At 52.9% G+C, this 15,000-nt stretch overlaps 1 protein-coding gene across 2 annotated transcripts in view; it reads left to right on the plus strand.

Annotated features, from left to right (window-relative positions):
- The window catches only part of LOC118319232 (transcription factor COE3-like), an 87,282-nt gene that overhangs the window by 68,373 nt on the left and 3,909 nt on the right, over positions 1 to 15,000 (plus strand). For both annotated transcript variants that reach the window (XM_047334383.1, XM_035649461.2), the window contains 3 exons: positions 1,652 to 1,740; positions 12,252 to 12,317; positions 12,431 to 12,605. In XM_047334383.1, the coding sequence (XP_047190339.1) occupies positions 1,652 to 1,740; positions 12,252 to 12,317; positions 12,431 to 12,605 (330 nt within the window). The remainder of the gene's footprint in view (positions 1 to 1,651; positions 1,741 to 12,251; positions 12,318 to 12,430; positions 12,606 to 15,000) is intronic.

Raw genomic sequence — 15,000 nt, forward strand, 5'->3', positions numbered from 1 at the left:
TTAGCGGCTCGGCTCGCCCGCTCCCCGGGAAGAAAACAAATATTGTTATAATGGTAATAACATCTATTCGGAGCCCCGGCGACAAACGGCGGCTGGGCCCTTTGAAGGAGACCCCGCTTGCACCGCCGCACCGCCGCCTTATTCTTATTCATGAAACCCGCGGTTATGCATATTAGCGCAAACTAGCTATTCTACTCAGCGGCATTTGGTCTGTCAATCATCCTTAAAGGAAACAAGAGGCGCCGCCACAAGAGCCGGGTGGAAGAGACCGGCTGACAAATTGTCCCCAAAGTCAAATTTGACAGCGTTTTTATGATTAATGGGCTTGATTATGTGAGAAGTGTCTCCCTGAACTCGCTTCCGGGGGTTTCTCCTGCTGGGGAGAGGGAGAGGAGGAGGAGGAGGAGGAGGAAGAGGAGGAGGAGGACGAGGAGGAAGAGGAGGAGGAAGAGGAGGAGGAAGATGAGGAAGAGGCGGAGGAAAAGGAAGAGGAGGAGGAAGAGGAGGACGAGGACGAGGAGGAAGAGGAGGAGGAGAAGGAGGAAGATGAGGAGGAGGAGGAGCAGGAGGAAGAGGAGGAAGAGGAGGAGGAAGAGGAGGAGGAGGAGGAGGAAGAGGAGGAGGAGGAAGAGGAGGAGGAGGACGAGGAGGAAGAGGAGGAGGAAGAGGAGCAGGAGGAGGAAGAGGAGGAGGAGGAGGAGGAAGAGGAGGAAGAGGAAGAGGAGGAGGAAGAGGAGGAGGAGGAGGAGGAGGAAGAGGAGGAGGAGGAGCAGGAGGAAGAGGAGGAAGAGGAGGAGGAAGAGGAGGAGGAAGATGAGGAAGAGGAAGAGGAGGAGGAAGAGGAGGAGGAGGAGGAAAAGGAGGACGAGGAAGCAGAGGAGGAGGAGGAGGTGAAAAGAAAAGAAAGGCTCGTGGACGGAGGTTGGAAGAGGAGGAGGAAGAGTGTGAGGTCTCACCTCATAAAGAGCAGGAAATGAGAGAGAGAGATTAACTGATACTGTCTCTCTCTCTCTCTATATTCAGGTTAACAGAACTAGATAAGTCCTTCAGTAACCGGGGTCAGCACATGCTCCGTAGCTTCTAACTGCCCCGCCCCACTCACAGGAAGAAACAGCGCCAAAAACAACAACAACAACAACACGAACTTCACCTTTAAACCCGAGGACGTCGTCACGACAACGTAACATCACTGGGGCGTAGAGAACGTACGAGATGTGCAACACTGAACAGTCGTCCACGTTCTCCTCCGCTTTGATTTTGACAAAAGTTCAACCGGAAGAAAACTCTTATTCTGACCAGTTGAGCGTTGGCAGAGCGCCACCTGCTGTACCGAGGAGGAGTTAGTCCGTCATTCTTCACATTCTTCACATTCTTCACATTGTTCACATTGTTCACATTGTTCACATTGTTCACCGCTCACGTAGACGAAGACGACTGGAGCTGCTGTGACGTCAACACACTGAGAGACTCACACCGGTTTTATATCAAATATTATGTTTTTTAAAATCTTTTCAGTTTTTCGCTGCAGATTGATTCACATCATCGTCTCTGCCAGCTTCAGCAGAAACATTTAATATTTAAAGTTTCAAAATAAAGGATTTATTTTATTGTATTTTGATTTTCATGAGTTTTATTTTCTCTCGTCCCGCAGCCCTGAACGAGCCGACCATCGACTACGGCTTCCAGAGGTTACAGAAGGTCATCCCTCGCCACCCCGGGGACCCCGAGAGGTTACCTAAGGTCAGTGGATCAGGGGGTCAGGTTCAAGGCCGGGAGAGTTTGTGTTTACCCAGAATGCAGCAGTCGGTGTTTAATCCGTTTTTTACGGCCTCATTAAAGTCTGGTTGAAAGTGTAAGTGTCTGTTTGTCCCTGCGAGGCTGCTGAAGACCACCTGCACCGCCGCAGCTCCGGGCCGCTCGCGTCGTTAAAAGCGGCGAAGTCGCCTGATTGGATTTGCCGGTCGGGCCTCGGCGGCTCTTGGCACCAGCGGTCGTCCTCGCTGCCAGACGGGCAGACTGTTCCCGAGCCTTCAAACAGGGAACAGCTGTTTATGGCTGCAAATCCTTCTGCTGCTGCTCTCGCTGCATTTTGTTTCCCCTCCGCTGGCGAGGGGGACGGCGAGGGGCGAGGGAGGAGGATGGCGACGGCGAGGGAGGGGGACGGCGACGGTGAGGGGCGAGGGAGGGGGACGGCGAGGGGCGAGGGAGGAGGATGGCGACGGCGAGGGAGGGGGACGGCGAGGGGCGAGGGGCGAGGGAGGGGGATGGCGAGGGAGGGGGACGGCAAGGGGCGAGGGAGGGAGACGGCGACGGTGAGGGGAGCGACGAAGGGGACTGCTAGGGGGACGGTTAGGGGGACAGCGAGCGTGGCTGCGAGGGGCAAGGGAGAGGGACGGCGAGGGAGAGGGACTGCTAGGGGGATGGTTAGGGGGGCGGCGAGGGGCGAGGGAGAGGGACGGCGAGGGAGAGGGACTGCGAGGGGCGAGGGAGAGGGACGGCGAGGGAGAGGGACTGCTAGGGGGATGGTTAGGGGGGCGGCGAGGGGCGAGGGAGAGGGACGGCGAGGGAGAGGGACTGCGAGGGGCGAGGGAGAGGGACGGCGAGGGAGAGGGACTGCTAGGGGGATGGTTAGGGGGGGCGGCGAGGGGCGAGGGAGAGGGACGGCGAGGGAGAGGGACTGCTAGGGGGACGGTGAGGGGGGCGGCGAGGGGCAAGGGAGAGGGACGGCGAGGGAGAGGGACAGCGAGGGGGACGGTGAGGGGGGACGCCGTGGGGCAAGGGAGAGGGACGGCGAGGGAGAGGGACTGCTAGGGGGACGGTGAGGGGGGCGGCGAGGGGCAAGGGAGAGGGACGGCGAGGGAGAGGGACAGCGAGGGGGACGGTGAGGGGGGACGCCGTGGGGCAAGGGAGAGGGACGGCGAGGGAGAGGGAGAGGGACGGCGAGGGAGAGGGACTGCTAGGGGGACGGTTAGGGGGGCGGCGAGGGGCGAGGGAGAGGGACGGCGAGGGAGAGGGACTGCTAGGGGGACGGTGAGGGGGGACGCCGTGGGGCAAGGGAGAGGGACGGCGAGGGAGAGGGACTGCTAGGGGGACGGTGAGGGGGGCGGCGAGGGGCAAGGGAGAGGGACGGCGAGGGAGAGGGACTGCTAGGGGGACGGTGAGGGGGGCGGCGAGGGGCAAGGGAGAGGGACGGCGAGGGAGAGGGACAGCGAGGGGGACGGTGAGGGGGGACGCCGTGGGGCAAGGGAGAGGGACGGCGAGGGAGAGGGACTGCTAGGGGGACGGTTAGGGGGGCGGCGAGGGGCGAGGGAGAGGGACGGCGAGGGGCGAGGGAGGGGCGAGGGGCGAGGGAGGGGCGAGGGGCGAGGGAGGGGCGAGGGGCGAGGGAGGGGCGAGCGTGACCTGACGACCGATGTGTCAGGTCAAAGCAGGAGACCAGAACTTATTGATCACGTGTGTATCATCGTTTTACTCACTGAAACTGGAACAAAATCTGATTTGAATCCACAACAGTTCACGTCCACGTTCACCTGCTTCACTCTTCTTCTTGTTCTTGTTCTTGTTCTTGTTCTTGTTCTTGTTCTTGTTCTTCTTCTCTTCTTCTTGTTCTTGTTCTTCTTGTTGTTCTTGTTGTTGTTCTTGTTCTTCTTGTTGTTCTTCTTCTTCTCTTCTTCTTGTTCTTGTTCTTCTTCTTCTTCTCTTCTTCTTGTTTGTCGCTGCTTCTTTAACTGAACATCTTCATGTTGTCTTCACTGGACGGTCTGGTCCTCTTCATCACTCGTTCGTGTCTGTGTGTTGAGCCTCAGTGAGTTTTACAGTTTCATCTGCGGCAAAACAAAAGAGAAGAAGAAAAAAAATCACACAAACAGCAGCTTTTTTAAAAACAGTCGGTGAAGAAAAGTGTGTTTGATGTGAAGTTAATGGAGTTTTAAAAACACACGACTGCTCCTTTAAGATCCGTGTAGAATCACATCGGTAGTGAAATGTGCCTGCACACACACACACACACACACACACACACACGTCAGGTGCTCTGGTTAGTATGAAGAGATTACGTTGGCGGCGGCTGACTGCGAGGCTAACTGAGGCAGATTCTCCGAGGCGGCGGGCGGCGGCGAGCGTCAGATGCTTCCTGACACTCGAGAGCAGCTGCCAAATTGAAACCATTTATCAAAATCTGACATCGGAGATCCAGTCACAGAAAAAGCAGTTTATTTGTAAATTGATACTAATAGTGAGCCGACATTGTCTGGACCCTTTGATGGTCTGATTTACAGCCCGAGTGGAGCATCTCACCTCCTCTCCACCTCTCCTCCTCCTCTCCACCTCCTCCTCTCCTCCTCCTCTCCACCTCCTCCTCTCCTCCTCCTCTCCTCCTCCTCTCCTCCTCTCCACCTCCTCTCCTCCTCTCCTCCTCCTCTCCTCCTCCTCTCCTCCTCTCCTCCTCCTCTCCACCTCTCCTCCTCCTCCTCTCCACCTCCTCTCCTCCTCTCCTCCTCCTCTCCTCCTCCTCTCCTCCTCTCCTCCTCCTCTCCTCCTCCTCTCCACCTCCTCCTCTCCTCCTCTCCTCCTCCTCTCCACCTCTCCTCCTCCTCTCCTCCTCCTCTCCACCTCCTCCTCTCCTCTCCTCCTCTCCTCCTCCTCTCCTCCTCCTCTCCTCCTCTCCACCTCCTCTCCTCCTCTCCTCCTCCTCTCCTCCTCCTCTCCTCCTCTCCTCCTCCTCTCCACCTCTCCTCCTCCTCCTCTCCACCTCCTCTCCTCCTCCTCTCCTCCTCCTCTCCACCTCTCCTCCTCCTCCTCTCCACCTCCTCTCCACCTCTCCTCCTCCTCCTCTCCACCTCCTCTCCTCCTCCTCTCCTCCTCCTCTCCACCTCTCCTCCTCCTCCTCTCCACCTCCTCTCCACCTCTCCTCCTCCTCCTCTCCACCTCTCCTCCTCCTCCTCTCCACCTCCTCTCCTCCTCCTCTCCACCTCCTCTCCACCTCTCCTCCTCCTCTCCTCCTCCTCTCCACCTCCTCCTCTCCTCCTCCTCTCCTCCTCTCCTCCTCCTCTCCACCTCTCCTCCTCCTCCTCTCCACCTCCTCCTCTCCACCTCCTCTCTTCCTCCTCTCCTCCTCCTCTCCACCTCCTCTCCTCCTCTCCTCCTCCTCTCCTCCTCCTCTCCTCCTCTCCTCCTCCTCTCCACCTCTCCTCCTCCTCCTCTCCACCTCCTCTCCACCTCTCCTCCTCCTCCTCTCCACCTCCTCCTCTCCACCTCCTCTCTTCCTCCTCTCCTCCTCCTCTCCACCTCTCCTCCTCCTCCTCTCCTCCTCCTCTCCACCTCCTCTCCTCCTCCTCCTCTCCACCTCCTCCTCTCCTCCTCCTCTCCACCTCCTCTCCACCTCCTCTCTTCCTCCTCCTCTCCACCTCCTCTCCTCCTCCTCCTCTCCACCTCCTCTCCTCCTCCTCTCCTCCTCTCCTCCTCCTCCTCTCCTCCTCCTCTCCACCTCCTCTCCTCCTCCTCCTCTCCACCTCTCCTCCTCCTCCTCTCCACCTCCTCTCCTCCTCCTCTCCTCCTCCTCTCCACCTCCTCTCCTCCTCCTCCTCTCCACCTCCTCTCCACCTCCTCTCCTCCTCCTCCTCTCCACCTCCTCTCCTCCTCTCCTCCTCCTCCTCTCCTCCTCCTCTCCACCTCCTCTCCTCCTCTCCTCCTCCTCTCCTCCTCCTCTCCACCTCCTCTCCTCCTCTCCTCCTCCTCCTCTCCTCCTCCTCTCCACCTCCTCTCCTCCTCTCCTCCTCCTCCTCTCCACCTCCTCCTCTCCACCTCCTCCTCTCCTCCTCCTCTCCACCTCCTCTCCTCCTCCTCCTCTCCTCCTCCTCCTCTCCACCTCCTCCTCTCCACCTCCTCTCCTCCTCCTCCTCTCCTCCTCCTCCTCTCCTCCTCCTCCTCTCCACCTCCTCCTCTCCTCCTCCTCTCCACCTCCTCTCCTCCTCCTCCTCTCCTCCTCCTCCTCTCCACCTCCTCTCCTCCTCCTCCTCTCCTCCTCCTCCTCTCCACCTCCTCCTCTCCTCCTCCTCTCCACCTCCTCTCCTCCTCCTCCTCTCCTCCTCCTCCTCTCCACCTCCTCCTCTCCTCCTCTCCTCCCCTCGTCTCCCCCTCCCACTGCTGTTAAATATTTATTTATTCAAAAGAAAACCTGATAAGAGAACCAGCAGCGAGCTGCGAGGTGACAGGACGCCGTGTTGGCGGCGGGGATCATGTGACCGACAGCGACGGGTTAACTCCGCCTGTCACTTCTCTTTAGTTTTCACCTGCAGCCTCCGTCTGCGGAGGACGTCGGGTTCAGGGCGGGACGGGCGCAGCGACCACGGAGCTGATTGATTCGTCGTCGGGCGTCAGGTGGAGGATTGTGGGAGCAGAGATCAGGAAGAGAAAAACACAAGCGATTTAATGTGGGACGTGGAAAACTGCTCCGGACTGACATGACAGATCCAAGGCAGAGGGACACTGTTAGCCTAGCTTAGCACAAAGACTGGAGGCAGGGGGGAACTGTTAGCCTAGCTTAGCACAAAGACTGGAGGCAGAAGGCAGCAGACAGTGTTTTTGTGTGATCTGTGAACCGTGTGGTGTCTGTTCAATATGTTTGGCGTGTTGCATGTTCAGCTCTGATCATTAACCCTCATCCCGACTCGTGGGGCGTCCGAGTGTTCAGGGATTATTAATTCCTGCCCACTTCATGAATGAGGAGGATTTTCCGCTCATCGAGAATAATGAGATGAATTTAAATCTGTTTCCTCTGAATGAAAATGAACCTCAAACATCGTTAGACCAGACAGACCTGAAGGTTCTCCTCCTCCTCCTCCTCCTCCTCCTCCTCCTCCTCCTCCTTCATCCTCCTCCTCCTTCATCCTCCTCCTCCTCCTCCTCCTCCTCCTTCATCCTCCTCCTCCTTCCTCCTCCTCCTCCTCCTCCTTCATCCTCCTCCTCCTCCTCCTCCTCCTCCTTCATCCTCCTCCTCCTTCATCCTCCTCCTCCTCCTTCATCCTCCTCCTCCTTCATCCTCCTCCTCCTCCTCCTCCTCCTCCTTCATCCTCCTTCATCCTCCTCCTCCTCCATCCTTATCCTCCTCCATCCTGCTCCTCTTCCTCCTCCTCCTCTTCATCATCCTCCTGCACCCTGCTCCTCTTCCTCCTGCTCCTCCTGCACCCTGCTCCTCCTTCATCCTCCTCCTCCTCCTCCTCCATCCTTCATCTTCCTCCTGCTTCATCCTCCTCCTCCTTCATCCTCTTCCTCCTCCTCCTTCATCCTGCTCCTCCTTCATCCTGCTCCTCTTCCTCCTCCTCCTCCTCCTTCATCCCCCTCCTCCTTCATCCTCCTCCTCCTCCATCCTGCTCCTCTTCCTCCACCTTCCTCCTCCCCCTCCTTCATCCTCCTCCTCCTTCATCCTGCTCCTCCTCCTCCTCCTCCTTCATCCTCCTCCTCCTCCTTCATTCTCCTCCTCCTCCTTCTTCCTCCTCCTGCTTCATCCTCTTCCTCCTCCTCCTCCTTCATCCTCCTCCTCCTCTTCATCTTCCTCCTCCTTCATCCTGCTCCTCTTCCTTCTGCTCCTCCTTCGTCTTCCTCCTCCTCCTCCTCCTCCTCCCCCTCCTGCTCTTTCATCCTCCTCCTCCTTCATCCTCCTCCTCCTCCTCCATCCTTCATCTTCATCCTCCTCTTCCAGCTGTGCTCCAGGTGATTTATCATAGTTAGAGCATCTGTCTGGTGGCTTCTCCTCCAGGTTCGGACCCTCCACCTCCTCCACCTCCTCCTCCCACGAGCCGCCCCCGTAATTAAGCCCCTAGAAACCAGTGGATGGAGAGAGAGAGAGAGAGAGGAGATGGAGAGGGAGGAGGGAGAAACAGGAATGTGTCAAGAGATGGACGCAAGACGGACGAGGGCAGGAGGTGCAGCTGCGTGAAGAGAGCCTGATAAAGATTATAAAATAACATGATCACATCAAAACAGCTGTGATATTTATTGTCTATATTATATATTATTCTATATTATATATATTGATTATATATATTTCAGTTTTAAAATTAAATCAGGTGGGGTTTTTTACATCGATGTGGAGAATCTGAGTAGAACTGAAGCCGCTGCCGAAAAGAAGCCCTGGTTTTATTTCTAAAGAGAAATAATACACACACACACACACACACACACACACACACAGTAAATGAGTGTAGTGACCCAGGTGAATGGGAACCTGTGATCTCTCGGCCAATCATTAACCCGATGTACTGAAAGCACATTATCCAATCAGCCGCCTCCGTTTCTGAGTTAGGCTGTACCCCCCCCCCCCTCCCCCCTCCCCCCCTCCCCCCATCGGAGGTGTGGGTCAGTGATAAGAGATGATGATGATACAGGAGCGAGGTCATTAATGTATCGATCGTCTCAGAGCTCTCAGCTGCGTTAGAGTGCCGCTGCACTGATTGCCGCCACTCGGCCTGACAGGAATCCAATGGCTCTCTCTGTGTGTGTGTGTGTGTTTGTGTGTGTGTGTGTGTGTGTGTGTGTGTGTGTGTGTGTGTGTGTGTGTGTGATGTTCAGCGCAGCAGCAAGGAGACAATTAGCTGCTGTGACAGAAAACGAGAAGTTGAGAGATCTGAGGTCTGCGAGTCAGTCAGAGCAGGAAGTGGACAGGAAGTGGACAGGAAGTGGACAGGAAGTATCCTGCAGAAATTCACACTGTCACAGCAAACATGAATTCAAATCAGGAGTCAAAACTAATTTCATCAGTGTAAAGAATCTAATCCATTTATTTCATATTCAACAAATATATTTTTCCAGATGGAAAATAAGTCATTAAAAATCTTTATCTCCTATGAAACTGTAATATTACAACATTATGTATTATATTGTTAATATTAGATTTATTAACCTTGGCTGATGGTTTGACATCATTCTTCTTCTTCTTCTTCTTCTTTGTGGGTTTTAGGGAAAGAATGTGGGCAGACGATTTGACTCACACATCAGAGAGATAGCAAGTGCATACACACACACACACACACACACACACACACACACACACACACACACACACACTGAGCAGCAGCTCTCCAGCAGCGAGGCCTCGGAGGCATCATTAACTTGAGAAGGCTGTTGTGTCTGTCAGGACCTAATGAAAATAGAAGGAGGACACGCACGCGCACACACACACACAGACACACACACACATACAAATTGCTTTAGGCTTTTGTGTCTATTAGCCGTACTCTTCAGGTGTGTGTTTCTGCTTATGTACGTGTTTACATGAGTGTGTGTGTTGTATAGAATGTGTGTGTGTGTCTGTGTGTGTGACGGGCAGCTGCTGCCTCGTGGAGTCTCTCTGCTGCAGCCGAGCGAAGGAGACATTAACTAACTTCTGTTTTCTAATGGAGATTAATGAAGCCAGAGGAGGAACACACACACACACACACACACACACACACACACACACACACAGACACACATTCAGCCTTTGAAAGTCGACAGGATCGTCCTGTTTCCCACGCGGAGTGAACGCACCGTGATGCAATGCAGCGTGGTGCGTTCACTGTATCGAGTTTTCTTGTCTCAGAAACGCTCATAAACGTGTTGCATTTACTGACTCGTTCTGCTGCAGGAAAACGAAACACTGAGGACCTGAGTAGCAGAATGTGACGCTCAACAGCTGCTGGTTCAAACCACGTCTGTGCACGTCCATCAACACGAACACACCTCGTCTGAAAGGATTTTCTTCTCCAGATGTTTCCAGATGTTTGTCTGGTCCTTCAGTTCTGAGACTTCATCTTTAAACACTTAATAAAACTCAATAAATCAGCCTCATTCATACAAAATCAAACATTTATTTTTCATGAATGAAGAAATTATTTTACACTAAAGATCCAGTTTTCACCAAATGACCATAAATACAAACAAAAATCAACATTTCATTTTCAGTAAAATTTATCACATTTATTTTCTTAATTCAACTTTTATATTTATATTTTCTGTAGTTATTTAAAATAAGGTTTATTTTTTAACTGTAAAATGTCAAGACATCATGTCTTTGTCTTTAGGGTTTGATAACAACAATTTGTGTGTTTATATATAAATACACACACACATATATATGTATATATATGTATATATTTTCACATATATAATATAATATATACAATTTATAAATGATGTATAATATATATATATCATATATAATGTACATATGATGTATATATATATACATCATATATATATATATTTATATAGATGTACTGTATATGTACATCTATATAAATATATACGTATATGTACATCATCATTGAGCCACAGTTTGTTTAGTGTCGAACATCAAATCCTCCAACAAGAGATTTTTATCACGAACGTGAAACTGATTCTCGATGAAAGAGACAAACAGGCGGTTCGTCGTCAACGTGACGCAGGTTCGATTCCGTCGCTCCAACTTGTCGCTTGTCCTCAGAAAAGTCTCATCGTTCTGTTTCGGTCTGTGTTGGATCGTCTGCTCCAGGGTCATCGTCTGCCGTGGGAAACACAGCTGTGTGTGTGTGTGTGTGTGTGTGTGTGTGTGTGTGTGTGTGTGTGTTGGCAGCACAGAGGAAACACTCTGATTGCCTCGGAGGAAAACAATGTGGTTAGTGACTGTTATGTTTCTCTGCAGCTCCAACAGACATTTATAAATAATACTGAATACACACACACACACACACACACACACACACACACACACACACACACACACACACACACACACACACACAGCTGAATCTCTAATGTTCACTTCAAACTCGAGGTCGACCGATACAGATATTTCCAGGCAGATATCGATTTTCTGCAGTGAAAAAGTGTCATAATTTTTAAGCTCAAAACACAAACTTTGTCTTGAGCTTTAAATCTTTTCATTCAAGTATCATCAGATGAAAATGAATAAACAAACATGGACATTAATAAAGTCCACAGTCAAAGTATCACATTTAACAATGAAATGTTCTTATCGGCTTAAAAATCCATCTTCATCATCATCATCATCTTCAAGCCTCAATTTAACACCCCCCCCCCCCGTGATGTAATACCTCGGGGAGATCCAGCAGAGGCCTCCACCTCCCCACTGCTGCTCCTCAGGGACTCGTCTTCATCCTCCTCACCAGCCTCCCTCCGCCGTGTGTGTGTGTGTGTGTGTGTGTGTGTGTGTGCGTGTGTGTGCGTGTGTGCGTGTGTGCGTGTGTGCGTGTGTGTGTGTGTGTGCGTGTGTGTGTGTGCGTGTGTGCCTGTGTGCGTGTGTGTGTGTGTGTGTGTGTGTGCGTGTGTGTGTGTGCGTGTGTGCGTGTGTGCGTGTGTGCGTGTGTGCGTGTGTGTGTGTGTGTGTGTGTGTGCGTGTGTGTGTGTGCGTGTGTGCCTGTGTGCGTGCGTGTTATCTTTTTCTCTTGTAAATTTATTTCGTCCTTTTCATTTTCTTCCTTCCTTTGTTTCCTTTTTTTTATTTCCTTCCTTTGGCTTTCGATTCTTCCTCTTTTTTTATTTTTATTTTTATTAACTTCCTTTTATTTGTCTCCTTTCCTTCCTTCCTTCCTTTTCTTTTCCTTCCCTTTGTTTTTTCCTCTTCATGCCTCTTTTTTTTTGTTCATCATTTCATAAGTGGTGTTATTGTTATGAACAGCCGTCGCTGCGGCAACACTGAGCTGCTGCTGCTCCGATTGGACGTTTCCTCTCCCAGGGGCTGATGGGAAAACAGCCCCGGGGCGAGAGAGAGAGAGACATTCATCCCTCCATTTCTCTGTTTCTGTTTTCGTCATAGAGACTGACGGAGCCCCGCCTCTTTCGGCTGCTCTGATTGGTCCATTCTGTAGGTGGATCATTTCTCTCTCCCTCGATCGATCCATTATCAATACATTATCGATCCACTATCAGCCGCTGGTCGTTGCAGCTCTGATGAGAAACAGAATCAGTAAATTGAACTCCAAGTAGTTATCAGATTTCTGATCACATGAATCTGAACGAGTTGATAATCAATGAGGGAATGATGTCATCATGATGTCATCATGATGTTGTTTGTGTCAAGTGAACGTCGTCGTGTCGCTGGTTGATTTCTGACATAAGATGAAGTGAGAACTGTGTTTCTGTAGTGAAGTGAGGCAGGAGAGTTGGCAGATTAAAGAAAATGAAAGCAGATTAAATAGACAGAACCTCTTAGCGATCTGTCTCTTGACCTGTTGACCTGTTGACCTGTTGACCCAACGCGTCGCTCCATGTTTCAGGAGGTTCTGTTGAAGCGAGCAGCCGACCTGGTGGAGGCTCTGTACGGGATGCCCCACAACAACCAGGTGACTGGACACACTGTCACCAACACTTCTGTCTGCTGGATCATGTGATCTGTTCTAATCCCTGTTGTTTCCTCCCTGACTCCTCCCCCTGGCCCCTCCTCTCTGTTGAGCAGGAGATCATCCTGAAGCGAGCGGCCGACCTCACCGAGGCGCTCTACAGCGTCCCCCGCAGTCACAACCAGCTGCCGTCTCTCACCGGCTCCGCCGCTCACTCAGGGATGATGGGCGTCAACTCGTTCAGCAGTCAGCTCGCCGTCAACATCTCCGAGGCCTCGCAGGCCGACCAGGGTGAGAGCTCCCCGCCGCCGCCGCCATCTTGTCTGTGGCGTGTTCCGAACTCACTGGAACAGAGTCCAGATGAGTCCACTTCGATAGAGTTCAGGAGAGACCAGGATAGAGTTTAGTCCTGACCAGTAGAATCCAGTCTTTCTGGGTCCTGGTCCTGGTCCTGGTCCTGGTCCTGGTCCTGGTCTTCTTGTTGTGTGACAAGTCTCTGAGGAGCAGAAACAAATGATCTACAGTTTAAAAAGTGTCGATGTCAGATTCACAAAATTAAAGATGTTTGCCACAAGGTTCATGAAACACAGACACACACACACACACACACACACACACACACACACACAAACACACACACAAACACACACACACACACACACACACACACACACACAGACACACACAGACACACAGACGCACACAGACACACACAGACACACACACACACACACACACACACACACACACACACACACAGACGCACACACACACACACAAACACACACACACACACACACACAGACACACAGACGCACACAGACACACACACACACACACACAGTAATAATGAGACGTTCACTGTCTGTTTCTGTCACAGTCGCTCAGACAAACCTGAAGCTGATCAGCTGAACATGTCGACAGGAAGCAGATAGACTGCTCTGTCTCTACGGACACCTACACACACACACACACACACTTACACACACACAAAACCATCGCTTTTCCCATCGGCCCTGCGGCAGCGAACACCTTTCAGGAATCTATGAGGTCATGGGAAACGAGGCTGCACTGAAAATTCATAAGTTGAGTTCTCTGGTCGGAAACATCATGCCGAGGATCTGACTGCCATCCTCCTCCATCCTCCTCCATCCTCCTCCTCATTATCCTCCTCCTCATCCTCCTCCATCCTCCTCCTCCATCTTCCTCCTCATTCTCCTCCTCCTCCTCCATCCTGCTCCATCCTCCCCCATCCTCCTCCATCCTCCTCCTCATCATCCTCCTCCTCATCCTCCTCCATCCTCCTCCTCCATCTTCCTCCTCATTCTCCTCCTCCTCCTCCATCCTCCTCCTCCTCATCCTCCTCCTCCATCCTCCTCCTCCATCCTCCTCCTCCCTCGTCCTCCTCCATCCTCCTCCATCTTCCTCCTCCCTCGTCCTCCTCCATCGTCCTCATCCTCCGCCATCCTCCATTCTCCTCCTCCATCGTCCTCCTCCATCCTCCTCCATCTTCCTCTTCATTCTCCTCCTCCTCCGCCATCCTCCTCCTCCATCCTCCTCCTCCTCATCCTCCTCCTCCATCCTCCTCATCCATCCTCCTCCTCCCTCGTCCTCCTCCATCCTCCTCCATCCTCCTCCTCCATCGTCCTCCTCATCCTCCTCCATCGTCCTCCTCCATCCTCCTCCATTGTCCTCCTCCACCGCCATCCTCCATTGTCCTCCATCGTCCTCCTTCATCGTCTTCCATCGTCCTCCATCATCATCGTCCTCCTCAATCCTCCTCCTCCATCTTCCTCCTCCTCATCCTCCTCCTCATCCTCCTCCATCTTCCTCCTCCCTCGTCCTCCTCCATCGTCCTCATCCTCCTCCATCTTCCATCCTCCTCCTCCCTCGTCCTCCTCCTCATCCTCCTCCATCGTCCTCCTCATCCTCCTCCATCGTCCTCCTCAATCCTCCTCCTCCATCTTCCTCCTCCTCATCCTCCTCCTCATCCTCCTCCATCCTCCTCCTCCGTCCTCCTCCATCGTTTTCCATCGTCCTCCATCATCATCGTCCTCCTCAATCCTCCTCCTCCATCTTCCCCTCCTCATCCTCCTCCTCATCCTCCTCCATCCTCCTCCTCCGTCCTCCTCCATCGTCCTCATCGCCGCTTTGTAGCTGACGTTAACTGATGCTCCTCAGCTCACTGACTCACGAACAGAATCAGATCTGATCTGTTATTAATCAGACACAGTTCATCGTCCAACACGTCACCGACATTTACCAGTCGTCAGCTGCTCAGAACACGACCTGTCAGTCAAACTGCTGCTGCTCAGAGAACACGTGTTTTCATTTGAGTCGTCAGCGTGAGGTCTGCTTCCCACGCTGCTGTGGACCAGGACCAGACCCAGCCCCAAGGCTAGGACCAGGACCAGGACCAGAACCAGGGCGGGGACGGGGACGTGGACTGAGACGGGGAGCGGAACCACACCAGAACAAACACGACTGATCCCAGATTCCTCAGTTTGTTGAGGTTGTGATGCTGCAGCCGCTCCTCAACATGTTCTGTCCAACATGTGTTTCCCATCGCCGCCTCCTCCTCCTCCTCCTCCTCGTCCCCGGGCAGCGCTCCATCTGCTCCTGCTGGGAATTGCGTTGACTTGAACCAGAAAGTGGGGGAAAATGTGTGTGTGTGAGGGGGGGGGGG

The sequence above is a fragment of the Scophthalmus maximus genome, chromosome 9, assembly GCF_022379125.1.
Source record: "Scophthalmus maximus strain ysfricsl-2021 chromosome 9, ASM2237912v1, whole genome shotgun sequence".
NCBI lineage: Eukaryota > Metazoa > Chordata > Actinopteri > Pleuronectiformes > Scophthalmidae > Scophthalmus > Scophthalmus maximus.